This window comes from Delphinus delphis, chromosome 2 (assembly GCF_949987515.2).
Source record: "Delphinus delphis chromosome 2, mDelDel1.2, whole genome shotgun sequence".
NCBI classification, from domain to species: Eukaryota; Metazoa; Chordata; class Mammalia; order Artiodactyla; family Delphinidae; genus Delphinus; species Delphinus delphis.
The window spans coordinates 69,943,676-69,959,439 of record NC_082684.1 but is presented as its reverse complement, the minus strand read 5'-3'; the positions used below and the strand labels follow the sequence as shown (position 1 = coordinate 69,959,439).

The 15,764-nt window shown below is 45.7% G+C and overlaps 1 protein-coding gene across 1 annotated transcript; it reads left to right on the top strand.

Annotated features, from left to right (window-relative positions):
- The first annotated feature begins 11,287 nt into the window (after positions 1-11,287).
- LOC132418047 (endogenous retrovirus group FC1 Env polyprotein-like) lies at positions 11,288-13,027 on the top strand. Its single transcript, XM_060001956.1, has one exon. It carries the CDS (start codon positions 11,288-11,290, stop codon positions 13,025-13,027), a length of 1,740 nt encoding a protein of 579 aa, XP_059857939.1.
- The last annotated feature ends 2,737 nt before the right edge of the window (positions 13,028-15,764 follow it).

The window sequence follows — 15,764 nt, the reverse complement described above, 5'->3', positions numbered from 1 at the left end:
AAAAACATAACCATAGAATCTAAGTTAGAATAAAGGATGAAAAAAAATCACATGATGGAAAATGGCCCCATATTTGTATGATGTACACTTTGATTCAAATTCAGGCTATCCATGTAAATGATCCAAAGTTGAAAACTATGCCACATGGCAAAGATTTGAGCAACTCCTGAGCAGGCAACCAGCCAGCCCAGCAGATGGACATGAGAGAATCCAGCCTAGGATGCACTTGCACCTTGCCCAGCATCCGTGAAATGTGTATTAAGACCATTATTCCCTGATGAAAAATTCAAAACATCTGTTTATTTGGGGCTGCTGTTTCACCAGATGGAGGTTTGTAACAACTACTAAAATAACCAATACTTGAATGGCTTTCTAGATCATCAAAAAGAATCTTTTATGTCTGCATGTTGAGATGAAGATAAACAGTCTTATTTAGGACTTTTTTACCTAAGGCTTTCTAAGATAACACAGAATACAACTTAATAGTTATTTAGTGGCTATAATTAATATACTATTCTCCTTTCATTAATATAACTGATCCCTTTCAGTTCTCAAAAACTATTATTTTGGGAATTAAGCACAATAAAAGCCTGACATAGCTGAATGCACATATCTCCTAGAGTGTTTCTCAAATATGTTCAAATTATTCAGTGGTGTTTGAGCCCACCAGTTCATCAAATCCATCAAATTAAGCTACAGTCTCCAGCTATAGCCACCTATATATGCCCAACTCCAAATTCTATAGTTATGACTACTGGGAAGATAAATGAGGTTGGAAATCTATTAACCCCTCCCACCCCGTGTGTAGGCCCCAACCAAATCTCTGACCCTTTGCCCCACTGATAGCAGAGTAACTCTACTGTCCTTGACCCATTATCATTTTTAATATTTAAGGAAATGAAAAAATACATCATCCTTTAAGAAACAGTTTCCTGGATTGAACTAATAACTACAAATAAGTTCAGTCTTAATGTTTTGGGGTTACCATAATGTTATAAAATCCTTTCATAGCTGTACTCAATGATCTTGACTCTCTCTGTTTTATTTTGGTCTTGAGGCTATATGAGCCCATGGCAATTTTTTTCTTCCCATCAACTGGCAAATGATTTGGTGAGTGACAGTACAAAGTGAAAAATGATACTCACACATTTCAAAATTAGCAGCTGCCCGGAGTTGCTGTCTGTGCCATCCTCTCATTGCTTCAGTAATTATACTGCTGTACCTGTTAGATACAATGAAGCTTTTCATGGAAAATTCACCTCTCTTCCTCATACTGAGGATCAACTATTCCAGTGTTAGACACAATCTTTTTCTAGGCTCCTCATCCCAGTGGCTAAGTGGCAGCGTTAAGATGACTAAGTATTAATACTTAATATCAAGTATTAATGAGGAAAGTGAGGAAGTGGGAAGGAGAAAAAGTAGAAAATGTAGAACCCCCTTTCCTCTTCCTTACAGCTACTACACCTCTGCTGCACACCCCTCACTCGCTCTCACACACAAATCAACAGGGCATGAATATTCGGGATTTATGTAGAGATTTGTGTTTACACTGATAGCTTCATAGCTATGAACTGGGAGATTTGCAAGAGCCTTCCAGCTCTTTTGCTATATGGATATTTCTAGACAAAGGATAGAATATTTATGAGACATTGCAGAAGCTGACAGTAAGACAGTGTAGTCAATGGGTTACTGGATTTAGGTAGTACTTAAGTAATCCCTACTTTACAAAGTGGAGGAGCTAGAACCTCAGGGTAGATAACAGCTCCTAGAAAGAACTCCATAGATGACTTGAGAGGAATAAAGAAGAGATTCACATAAGATCCAGATAGCTAAGACTGTGAAAACCTACTAATAATAGCACTGTTGATGCAAAATGGAAGCTATTTCAAGAGCAGATGTTTCAGACTGTGATGTGCAATGCTGGTTAGCAAATGGTCAGCTTCTTTAAAGTTTATACTCAGGAACTAGCTAGACAGCTTTAAGTTCTAGGTAGGAGACTCAGGAATTATGACAGAAATCTGGCTAGACATGGATGACTAGTAAACTTAATCCAGGCCCACATTATTTTGGGATTGAGGAAGTTGTCTCAGGATAGAATCAGTCATAACTCTCTACTTAACAGCTGAAAAGGACAGATTAGCTGGTACAAAAATCTGAAATTAAATTCACTCCCTGGGGAGGTCATGCTCTGAGCTAACAAGTTCAGGCATAATTCAAGATCATCTGCCCAGTCAAGAAGAACATAGTATTCTAGGGCTATTATGACAGATAAATATTCACCCTGAGAGAATCTTAAAAAGAACCTGATGGGTGAGTCTTATATGGGGCCATGAAAAATTTAAGAAAACATCTTATTTAGAGATTCAAGTATCTAGTAATGTAGACATAAAATATTGACTCAGCAAGTGACAGTGGTCCAGCTGTTACACTGAAGTTCAAGAATGGGCTCTATTCCTACAAAATAACCTGAAGAGGACAAGGCAGGGTTCTCAATTCTTAGTTCACTAGATTGGCTTTCAGTTGAAGTGAAAACAAATAGAATAATACAGGACTCCAGAAGTATGATACAGAACGGACACCAGAGGATTTAAAGCCAAATCCCACATTACTAAACTCTTCATAAATGTCTTGAAGCTAATGGTTCTAGAAACTTGGTGGAACTATTCTGAAAAGTGAAGTGATCTCAGTTGTTAGAAGTATATTATAAAGTCTGGAAACAAGACAAGACAGCCTCTAATATTAATGATAATCATCATTGTTATTATGAACAAAATTGTAGTCATAGGTGCTCTTCATAAAGTTTTTCCTATCATTTCAGTCAAGAAACCATCACTGAGCTTTTTCTATATTCAAAAGAAGAAGTCCTGTGGCCACTACAATGCTGCATCAGTTTGTCACACATAATTAGAAAACTCAATAGAGTTTGGGGAAAAAAATAATGAAGATTATGTAGCAGAATATTTGGCATACTAAACTATTTTTTAATTTTCATGATCATTTAGATACAAAGAAAAGCAAGGTGTGACAACTCACTTTGTAAAAATATTCTATTATTGAAAACACAACTCAATGGTTCACTTTATAAAACATCAATTTAAACCCACCTTTTAAAGAATATGTGAATTGTACAATGTGAGATGTTTTTGATTTTACATTTAGGTCACACAGAAATCCAGCCTTTTAAAATATTTATGTATAAATTAAATTTCAATGAAAATCTCTGGCCTTGTATAATTTTCACAATTAAAGGGATTCCAACTTGGGGTACTGTTACTGGTACTGTTACTGTTACTATTGGACAGTAATTCCTTTTCCAAGTATTGTCTGATGGACAAATTCAGAATATTACTATTTTGAATATTACTAAGTAATTGCTGAGAATAGGGTGATTTTTCTATAGTAGGATCAATATTATAAATTTCCTCACATACAAATCTCTTTGATTACTTCTTTTTCCTCAGTGGTGGAAAATAACTCATTGGATAGTTTCCTTGAATATTCTTTCACCTGCTCTCCATTACATTCCTGGGCTATTTGCCTCTGTAGCGCCAGTCCTAGATTCCAACACTGAATATCCTTATATGATAGACTCCTGAAGAAAACAGAAATCCAGTTTCCTGATAGTAGAGAAGTAATACTGTGTATATGTGTTTATTTATGCGTAAGGTATAGGCTTTACATATGTGGTGATTGTATGTTTACACAACACATATACATTTCACTTGGTAATGGTTACATAGCCACAAAGTGTAGGAGAATATCTTTGTTCAAACTCAGTGTAGTTATTTTTTTAATAAGCAGATTCACTGCTTTTCCTATCACTGGTGATAAGACTCCCTACAGAAAACTGACTGACACCATCAATGTAAACAAGCGAGTACATTTCTTCAAATGGAATTCCTTGTACCCATCCATGACAGAATGTGTGGAAAATGTATTTCATAGCTCAGAGAATTTCTGTGTCATCTTGAGTTTTATGTCTCCAGATTCTTTATTCCGCTTTTCAGATTGCTTTGCTTATTCATATAAGCTTCTTGCATTCAGTAAATGAATTTAGTTTCTCGGTTAGGCTCAAGAGATCTATTCTTATAAACTTTTCTCATCTTATCTTAATTCCTTAGGGGTTGACTACACTTATTCACTGCTAAGGAATTATCAGGGGATTTTCACCTTTTCCAAGGGATATCAAGATGTGCATTTTATGAGATGCTGATAATTCTAATGGGAATAACTACTATTTTATTACTCCAGAGCTTGCATGGAGATTATATTGTATTGTATTTTTAATTGTTATTCTGAGTATAACCCTTGATTAAAAGTTTCCCTTTCATTTCATAATGCTGTTTTAGATATACAAATTGGGTTAACATTCTGTTATACAGTTATAATCAAGCTTCAGTGGGTTATGATGATCTAACATGTATTCTTCCTTTATTCATTTAATGTCTCTCCTTTTGTTCTCTGAAACTTGGTGTGTTTAGAAGGTAAGAAAGATAATGACTGAAACTGCTGCTTATCTGATATAATTCATTGGAAACTCTGGTAAGTTTTGGTGAGCGTGGAAATAACTACCTATGGAAAAGAAGGTTTGAAAGTTATCAAATATACTTCTTTTTTAAAATTTATTTATCTTTTCATCTTTTTTTTTACATCTTTATTGGAGTATAATTGCTTTACAATGTTGTATTCATTTCTGCTGTATAACAAAATGAATCAGTTATATGTATACATATATCTCCATATCCCCTCCCTCTTGTGTCTCTCTCCCACCCTCCCTATCCCAACCCTCTAGGTGGTCACAAAGTGAGCTGATCTCCCTGTGCTATGCGGCTGCTTCCCACTAGCTATTTTACATTTGGTAGTATATATATATATGTCAATACAACTCTCTCACTTCATCCCAGCTTACCCTTCCCCCTCCCCGTGTCCTCAAATCCATTCTCTATATCTGTGCCTTTATTCCTGTCCTGCCCCTAGGTTCATCAGAACCTTTTTTTTTTTTACAGTCATATATATGTGTTAGCATATATCAAATAAACTTCTATTTATTACCCAAAACCTTTTTATCTCTCATTTCCTTTGATAATTTATTTTCATCATTGTAAATAAACTTAATCAATTTTTATTTTTTTAATTATTATTTTAATAGCCACTATAACTTGGATACTTAGCAATTCTAACTCCTTGAACCTGAAATATTTAATAGTTTTTAAGATTAAAGAAAACATTTTAATTTAAATATAATTTATGTTATATTTATCATATTATAACTGATGCTTCAATATATTAAAAAAATAAAATAAATAAAATCTAATTTTACCAGAACACTTTATATATTGTAACGATTCTTTATCCAAAATTAAATCATAGAAAATTATATTTTCTACATAATTTTAGGAAAAGTTTTATAATATGCATTGTAAGAAAAACACAGGCATCAAGAAAATGAGAAGACAAACTGTAAGGCCAACTGGCCCGAGGCAGGGGAACACAATCAGATTCACAGGTTGCATCAGAACGAAATTCTCCGGACCACCCAGTTCCAGAAACTGCCCTGGCGACATTCCGGACCACCCAGTTCCAGGAACTGACCTGGGGACTTTGAAACCAGCCCAGCCTTCCCACCTTTCGAGGGGCGGGACTAACGGTCCCCCAGGATACCCGAAAAGACCACCAAATAAGGAATACCCTGTGCCCTCCCAGATTCACCACACCCCTTTCCCTTCTTCCCCTATAAAATCTTGCCCAACCCCTGCCCGGGCGACTTCTCTGGCCCCTTTCTCTCGGACCAGTGAACCTCGCCCAGGAGCGCTCTCTAATAAAGCTCACTTGAAGCTTTCCTCTGTTTCGCGGTGCCGTTTGTTAAGATCCGACCTTACATTTGGTGCCGAAACCCGGGAGGGGTACCAAGCCCCGCGGGTTACCGCACGGGCCGCTCCTCGCCTCCCCCAGGAGACAACCAGGGAACCTCTACTCATCCACCCGATCCGGCAGAAAACGGGGTAAGTCCCCCTCCCTTGTTCCCTCCGACCCTCAGAGTCCCTGCCCACCGGACTCCCTGTCCTTAATCGCGGCCGCGTCAGGGATTCCTCCTTCCTCTCTCCGGGCCTCGGGCAACTGTGGAGATATCCCAATTGCCTGACCGCGACCAGCCGGGCCTCGGGTGATTGTGGAGACGTCCCAATCACCTGCCGTGAATTGGAGACTGCGACCAGGGACGCCTCTCTCCCTCTCCATTCACTCAGGGACAGACTGGGGGTCATGGGAACCTCACAATCGAAACCAGATCCTAAGACGCCCCTGGGGTGTCTCCTAGCCAATTTTACCGCCCTCGGTTTCTTCCAAGATCTCCGTCGCCGACGGCTTATTTTCTATTCCACTGTGGCCTGGCCACAATATCCTCTAGACAGTCAATCCAAATGGCCTCCTGAAGGGACTTTCGATTTTAACATCCGCAGTGATCTAGATAATTACTGCCGCAGGACGGGCAAATGGTCCGAGGTCCCCTATGTTCAGGCCTTCTGGTATTTGCGCTCCCGCCCTTCCCTCTGCGTCGATTGTTCCACTTCGCAGATCCTTCTTGCCAGACATCTCCTACATTCAAGCCCTTAATTTCCTTTGACGATGACCCCTCTCCACTAGCCGACCCTCCCGAATCTCTCGCCTCTCCCCCCTCCAGAGCTCCTCTCCAACCTCCACGCTACCCTGAGGCGGTCCCTCCTCCTCCCGAACCGTTCCCCCTGCCTCCCTCGACGGTTTCTCCTCCCACGCCCGCCCCTTGCTTCGCCAATTAGTGCACATACACGCTCTCATGACTCCCAAGATTCAAATCTCCTCTGCCCTCTGAGGGAGGTAGCAGGAGCGGAAGGTTTAGTTAGAGTTCATGTTCCCTTTTCTCTCCAAGATCTCTCTCAAATAGAAAAGCGATTAGGCTCCTTTTCTGCCGACTCTTCCCGCTACATCAAAGAATTTTGCTCTCTCTCTCAAGCTTACGATCTAACCTGGCACGATATCTTTGTGATCCTATCTTCCACTCTGACCCCTGACGAGAGGGAAAGAATTCAAACTGCTGCCCGAAACCATGCAGATCAGGTTCACCTTACCGACAACTCCATGCAACTCCATGCCTGTCGGAGCGACTGCCGTACCTGGCACCGATCCAGGCTGGACTTATCAGGATGGCCAAGATGGCCGCCGTAAACGCGACCTCATGATCCAATGCCTCCTGGCTGGCATGCAGGCCGCCGCTCATAAGGTAGTCAATTTTGAAAAACTAAAAGAGATAACCCAAGAACCTAATGAAAATCCAGCTATCTTTCTCAATCGCCTTACAGAGGCCTTAACTCTCTACACCTGGCTGGACCCTGACACCCCGGCAGGGGCAGCGGTCCTAGCCACCCATTTTATCACCCAATCAGCCCCGGACATCCGAAAGAAATTAAAACGGGCAGAAGACGGCCCTCAAACCCCTATTCGAGATCTGGTAAAAATGGCCTTTAAAGTCGACAATGGCCGTGAGGATATGGCAGAATCCAGCCGACAGGCTCGGATGCACCAGAAGGTGGCCCTCCAAACCCAAGCTCTTGTAGCTGCCCTAAGGCCGGCCATCTCCCATGGATCACAGCATCCACGGGGTCCGCAAAATGCAACCCCGCCGGGGGCCTGCTTCAAATACGGAAAAGAAGGCCACTGGGCTCGCCAATGTCCCAATCCCCGACCTCCTTCCAAGCCCTGTCCCAGCTGCGGGCTAACAGGCCACTGGAAGAGTGACTGCCCTACGACCGGCCCTCCCTCAGCGTCTCCACGCAGGGGGCAGGCCGACCCAATGGCATTACCACTCGAACTGCTGGGATTGGCTGACGACTGACGGCGCCCGGACTCGAAGACCCCCATCACCCTCGCCGAGCCCAGGGTAACGCTACAGGTAGCGGGTAAGTCCATCTCATTTCTGGTGGACACGGGGGCTACCTATTCGGTCCTGCCTACTTATTCCGGGCCAGTTTCTCCTTCCCAGATCTCGGTCATGGGTACTGATGGCAAACCATCCTTCCCACTCCAGACCGGTCCACTCCCATGTCATATCGAAGGACTCCCTTTTACTCATTCCTTCTTAGTCATACCATCCTGCCCAGTTCCCTTGCTAGGCCGAGATGTCCTTTTCCACTTAGGGGCCTCCCTCCAGCTGGTTAGACTTGACCCTAAGGTCCCCTCCTCCCAACTCCTGCTTCCTCTTCTCAGCCTGTCTCTAGAACCCTCCCCTCCTATCCCCCTCTTCCAATCACACCGAACCCAATCAATCCCCAAGTCTGGGATACTTCTAAGCCCATAATAGCAACACACCATTCCCCCGTTCTCATCTGCCTAAAGGACCCCTCCAAATTTCCATCAAGGCCCCAAATTCCAATCTCTGAGACTCACCTTAGGGGCCTACAACCTTTTATCACCAGACTCCTGAACCAGGGACTCCTTATCCCCACTGACTCTCCCTGCAACACCCCCATCCTGCCTGTCCGCAAGGCCTCTGGGGATTATCGCCTGGTCCAGGACCTCCAAATAATCAATGAGGCCATAATTCCTCTCCACCCAGTAGTACCAAACCCATACACCTTGCTCTCCCATATCCACCCATCCACAACCCACTTTACGGTTCTGGATCTCAAAGATGCCTTTTTCACTATCCCCCTACATCCAGACTCCTATTTCCTCTTCGCCTTTACCTGGACGGATCCGGATACTCATACTTCCAGTCAGCTCACCTGGACAGTTCTTCCCCAGGGCTTCCGTGACAGTCCTCACCTCTTCGGTCAGGCGCTCGCACGGGACCTCACTTCCTGCTCCCTTACCCCCAGCACACTCCTTCAATATGTAGATGACCTCCTCCTTTGTAGCCCGTCTCTCAGCCTCTCAAGACAACACACTGCAGATCTCCTCAATTACCTTGGCTCTCGCGGTTATCGGGTCTCCCCAGCCAAGGCTCAGTTATCTGTATCTTCCGTAACCTACCTGGGGCTCCACCTTACCCCTACCACAAAAGGTCTAACAGCCAACCGCACCCGGATTATCCGTGAACTCCAGCCTCCGGAAACAGTGGAACAAATTCTCTCCTTTTTGGGCCTTATAGGATTTTTCTGACACTGGATCCCTAACTTTGCTCTCCTCGCTAAACCCTTATATCTAGCCACTAAAGAAACCCCTCAAGGGCCCCTCACCCCTCCTTCCGTCGTTCGACAGGCCTTTCTCACCCTCCGTAACGCTCTGATATCTTCTCCCTCCTTTCTCTGCCCAACCCAAACCGACCTTTTCACCCTTTTTGTGGATGAACGGGCCGGAATAGCCACTGGACTCCTTGCCCAGCCTGTAGGGCCTTCCTACCGCCCCGTGGCTTACCTTTCCAAACAGCTAGACCCAACCATTCGGGGATGGCAACCATGCCTTCGGGCCCTAGCAGTGGTAGCCAAACTGACCAAACGAACACTCAAACTGACTCTGGCCCACCCACTGACCGTGTTTTCCTCCCACCAGCTGGTTGACCTCCTAGGCCGCAAGTCTCTCTCCCTCCGGGGCCCCTCCCGCATCCAGGAGTTCCACCTACTATTCATTGAAAACCCAGCTATTTCTCTTGATCTCTCCCCTCGCCTGAACCCGACTTCCCTCCTGCCTATCTCTGGCACTGGGGGTTTTCCATCCCATTCCTGCCCTCATGTCATAGAAGCCTTCAAACCACCAAAAGAGGGACACTTTGACACCCCTCTTTCAAATCTGGACCGCAATCTCTTTGTCGACGGTAGTTCGATACTCGGTCCTGACGGGCGCCGACGGGCAGCCTACGCGGTGGTAACTATCTCAACTATTATCGAGGCTAACAGCCTCTCAGAAGGAACGACCTCCCAAAAGGCTGAACTAATTGCACTTACACGAGCCCTTAACCTTTCCAAAGACCAAAGGGTTAACATCTACACAGACTCTAAATATGCCTTTCTCATTGCACACAGCCACTCAGCACTATGGAGGGAACGCAGATTTCTGACCACTAAGGGATCCCCAGTGGTCAACACTTCCCTCATTGCAAAACTCCTGGAGGCCCTCCAGCTTCCTAAAGAAGTAGCAATTATCCATTGCAGGGGTCATCAACTCCCATCCAACCCAATAGCACAAGGTAACTCGAAGGCCGATTCCGTGGCCCGAGAGCTTACAAAAGGGGATCCTCCAGCTCCACTCCTATTTTTTACCAGTCCTACCCAACCCACATATACCCCGCACGAGGAAGCTGCCTTACTATCAAAAGGGGGACACAAAGACAACAAAGGATGGATTTTTATAGAAAACAAAATTGCCCTACCTCTGGCCCAAGCAGCCAGCCTCCTATCAGACATCCATAAATCCTTACACATTGGTCCAAAAGCAATGTTCCGTTTTTTGGACCCCCTCTTTCATCTGCCAGGACTTAGAGAGGCCATCTCAAAGACTCACATGGCCTGCCAAACCTGCGCATCCGTCTCCCCACAAGGAGGCCTACGGCCCCGAATTCCTACACACCAGATGCGTGGACATCAGCCTGGTGAAGACTGGCAGATTGACTTTACCCACATGCCCCGCTGCAAATGCTTCCGATATCTGCTCACTCTCATTGACACCTTTTCAGGTTGGATCGAGGCCTATCCAACAATTCGAGAAATGGCAGACACAGTCGCCACCATCCTGCTTCAACACATCATCCCCCGATTTGGTCTGCCGGTCTCCATTCAGTCAGATAACGGACCCGCCTTTGCTCTCAGGTGGTTCAACAGGTATCAGAGGCTCTCCAGATCACCTGGAAACTCCACATCCCCTACCACCCCCAATCATCTGGTAAGGTTGAACGCGCCAATGGGATCTTAAAAGACCACCTCACCAAACTGTCCCTTGAGGTCCGTGTCTCATGGCCCGACCTGCTTCCTCTAGCCCTTACCCGAGTCCGAGCCTCACCTCGGACTCCTACTGGCCTCAGTCCATTTGAACTACTTTACGGCCGCCCTTTCCTCCTTCACGACCTACCAACCCAGAGTCCACCCCTAGCCTCCTACCTTCCCTACCTCTCCCTGCTTCGCCGTCTTCTCCGCGAACACGTTGACCGTCATCTACCGACAGTGGCTGTCTCTGAAACTTCCTCTCTCCCTCTACAACCCAGCGATAGCGTCCTCCTCAAAGAATTACACCCTCAATCTCTCAAGCCACGGTGGACAGGCCCCCATATGGTGATCCTCACCACTCCCACGGCAGCTACTCTTGGGACACCCTTCCTGGTACCATGTTTCCCGCCTTAAAATGGCCCCAACTCCAGAGACTTGGACGGCCCTACCGCTGGGTCCCACGAGACTACGGCTTGTCCGTCACCCTGTCTCTCCTCCTGCTGCTCCTCCTGCCACCCAGGACTCACCAGATGTCCCTATGGCGCTTCCATGTCCACGGGACATGGCAAGCTAAAGGTCGGACCCACACCCGAGTCCTGGGCACGGGAGACTGCCAACCAGATGGGTGCCAGGCCTTGGTAACAGTCCAGATCCCCATCTCTAACATAGAAGGTGTTCCCCTGGGATGGTCCACCCCCACTGTCTGCTTCACTTACGATCAGACCCGAGACTACTGTCAATGGTGGAATGAGACCTATGGGGGGTGCCCCTATCACTCATGTAACATCCATGTGGCAAAACTAGATACCAGGAGCTCGCTCCGACAATCCCACCTGCTCACCAGAAATGGCAAGGGTCAATTATTCATCAACATCAAAGATCCCTGGGACACAAGATGGGTAAAAGGGGTACAAGGAAAAATCTACCGATGGGCAACTGATGCCTACCCCGTGGGCTCTATCAGGGTCTTTCGCTCATATATCAGTTTGATTCCCAAAGTTATCCAACAGTTGAGTGAACAAGCCACTGCCATCCAGGAAACAGAACAAGCCCTAAGATACCAACTACCTCACCCCGAACACAAAGAGGATCCTTTTTCTTGGTTGACCCTCGTCCGTCAAGCAGTACAGATACTCAACCACACAGGAATAGGTAACATCTCCGACTGCTTTCTATGTGCCTCGCCTGGCTGGCCACCCTTGGCTGCTGTCCCACTCGACCAGCCCTTCAATTCTACTTCCCACACCTCCCAAAACCCACCTTTTTCTCCGTTAAAAGTCCCCATATTCCTTGATTCAAAAAATCTCACCATTTGTTACGGCAGCCGCCCAAATCTAGCTGATACTGGGTTTCTTTGCAACTCATCCCTCACGGTAAGCACATCAATTAAAGCACCACCAGGCATGTTTTTGTGGTGCAATGGTTCCCTCACAAAAGAGATCAATTCTTCCTCCCCCTTCCCATGTATCCCCGTTACTCTCGTCCCACAACTCACACTGTATAGCCAAGCCGAATTTTCCTTGCTAATCACGCCACCCTTTACCCGACGAAAAAGAGCTATCTTTCTTCCTCTGGTCGCAGGCATCTCTCTCGCCTCCTCCCTGGTCGCTGCAGGCCTCGAGGGGGGAGCTCTAACACATAGTGTTTCAACATCCCGCGACTTAGAACATAAGCTCCAGCTAGCCACTGAAGCCTCCGCCGGCTCCATCTCCTCTCTCCAGCGCCAAATCACCTCCATAGCCCAAGTCGCTCTCCAGAATCGACGAACCCTGGATCTCCTGACGGCCGACAAAGTAGGTACCTGCCTCTTCCTACAGGAGGAATGCTGCTATTACATCAATGAAACAGGACTCGTCGAAGACAACGTAAAAGCCCTCCATCGCTTAAGAGAAGAACTCCAACGCAAACACCAACAGTCCGCCTCCCCAATTCCTGATTGGTGGCGATCCACCCTCTATACCTTGCTAACACCAATCTTAGGCCCCTTAATTCTCATCTGTATCTTGCTCATGTTTGCTCTCTGTTTTCTTAGGTTCCTTCGCAGGTGCATGGAGGAAGTCTCTTGGGTGGCCACAAACCAAATGCTCCTCGGTCCTTACACCTTGCTTCCTACAGAACCCCCCACTGGTCTCCCCTAAGCCTCGGACCTCTGGTCGCCCGACTCCCCTTTCGATGCCCCCATTCAGCATGAAGTAGCCAGAGATCAGAACGCCGCCCCATTACACCAAATGTAAGGCCAACTGGCCCAAGGCAGGGGAACACAATCAGATTCACAGGTTGCATCAGAACGAAATTCTCCGGACCACCCAGTTCCAGAAACTGCCCTGGCGACATTCCGGACCACCCAGTTCCAGGAACTGACCTGGGGACTTTGAAACCAGCCCAGCCTTCCCGCCTTTCGAGGGGCAGGACTAACGGTCCCCCAGGATACCCGAAAAGACCACCAAATAAGGAATACCCTGCGCCCTCCCAGATTCACCACACCCCTTTCCCTTCTTCCCCTATAAAATCTTGCCCAACCCCCCACCCGGGCGCGACTTCTCTGGCCCCCTTTCTCTCGGACCAGTGAACTTCGCCCGGGAGCGCTCCCTAATAAGGCTCACTTGAAGCTTTCCTCTGTTTCGTGGTGCCGTTTGTTAAGATCCGACCTTACACAAACTATAGACTGTGACAAAATAGTTGCAAATACAGCATCTGATAAAGGACTTTATCCAAAGTATACAAAGAATTCTAAAAACTCAACAATAAGAAAATGAACAACCCCATTTTCTTAAATGGGCAAAAGACTTGAACATATACCTCATCACAAGATATAAAGATGGCAAGTAAGCATATGAAAAGATGTTTGACACTATATGTCATTAGGAATTATAAGTTAAAACAACGAGATACCACTACATAACTATTAGAATGGCTAAAATGCAGAACACTGACAGCACCACATGCTGGTGGTGATGTAGAGTAACGAACTCTCATTCATTGCTGATGAGAATGTAAAACGGTACAGTCACTTCGGAAGACAGATTGGCAGTTTCTTACAAAACTTAACATTCTCTTACTATATGATTCAGCAATTACACTCCTTGGTATTTACCAAATAAATTGAAAAGTTAGTTCTACCCCAAAGCCTGTACACAGATGTTTATAGCAGTTTTATTCATAATTGCCAAAACTTGAAAACAACCAAGACAGCCTACCATAGATGACTGGATGAATAAACTGCGCTATATCCAGACAGTGTAATAAGTGAAGCATAATGAAAGGCATTCTCAGAATGATAAAAATTAAGACAATTGCAAGAAACAAAAAAGACGTTTTTAGAAGAAAAATATGAGTCAGAAACTTCATCTACATAAAGAAAAGAAGAGCATCAAAGATGGAATAAATGAAGATAAAATATAACTTTTATTTTTTATATTCTTACTTGATCTAACAGATAACAGTTTTTTTCAAAATATAATAATAGCAATAACACATTTGAATATATATGCCTATATATATATGCTTATGTATAAGTGAAATGCATAAAGAGATAGAAGTGTTGGGAAGGAGGTATTAGAATTATTTCGTTATTTTAAGGTACTCACTCATAAAGTGCTATCGTTTTTTGAAAGTAAACTTGCATTAGTTGCAAATATACATTACAAACCCTATGGTGGCCACTAAAAAGGGTGAGGGGAGTAGTACAACTAATGCTTTAAGAAAGGAGAGTAAATGGAATCATATAAAATGCTCAATAACAACCACAAAGGCAGGAAAAAGTAGAACACAAAAATAGAAACAAAGAAGAGGGGCAATAGATAAAAAACAGTAATAAATATAGGAGATAGTAATTGTACTATATAATCCTTTGAATGTCAGTGGTTTAATGCACCAATTAAAAGAGATTGTCAAGTGGATTAAAAAACAAGACCCAACTATGTGTTGTCTACAAGAAACCCACTTTAAATATAAGGACACATATAGATTAAATAGATGGCTTTGACCTTGAAGATGGCGGAAGAGTAAGACGCGGAGATCACCTTCCTCCCCACATATACACCAGAAATACATCTACACGTGGAACAACTCCTACAGAACACCTACTGAAGGCTGGCAGAAGACCTCAGACCTCCCAAAAGGCAAGAACCCCCCCCCCCCCGCAACGTACCTGGGTAGGGCAAAAGAAAAAAGAATAAAGAGAGACAAAAGAATAGGGACGGCACCTGCACCAGTGGGAGGGAGCTGTGAAGGAGGAAAAGTTTCCACACACTAGGAAGCCCCTTCGCGGGCGGAGACTGCGGAAGGCGGAGGGGGCAGCTTTGGGGCCGCGGAGGAGAGCACAGCAACGGGTGCAGAGGGAAAAGCGGAGAGATTCCCGCACAGAGGATCAGTGCCGACCGGCACTCACCAGCCCGAGAGGCTTGTCTGCTCACCTGCCCGGGCGGGCAGGGCTGCGAGCTGAGGCTCGGGTTTCGGTTTCGGACGGAGCGCTGGGAGAGGACTGGGGTTGGCGGCGTGAACACAGCCTGAAGGGGTTAGTGCACCACGGCTAGCCGGGAGGGAGTCCGGGGAAAAGTCTGCACCTGCCGAAGAGGCAAGAGACTTTTTCTTCCCTCTTTGTTTCCTGGTGCGCGAGGAGAGGGGTTTAAGAGCGCTGCTTAAAGGAACTCCAGAGACGGCGCGAGCCGCGGCTAAAAGCGCGAACCCCAGAGACGGGCGGGGGAGACGCTAAGGCGGCTGCTGCCGCCACCAAGGGGCCTGTGTGCGAGCACAGGTCACTCTCCACACCCCTGTTCCGCGGAGCCTGTGCAGCCCGCCACTGCCAGGTTCCCGGGATCCAGGGACAACTTCCCCGGGAGAACGCACGGCGAGCCTCAGGCTGGTGCAACGTCA

Coding starts and splice junctions, on each gene's coding strand:
- LOC132418047 (XM_060001956.1), top strand. CDS start 11,288: ATGTTTCCCGCCTTAAAATGGCCCCAACTCCAGAGACTTGGACGGCCC.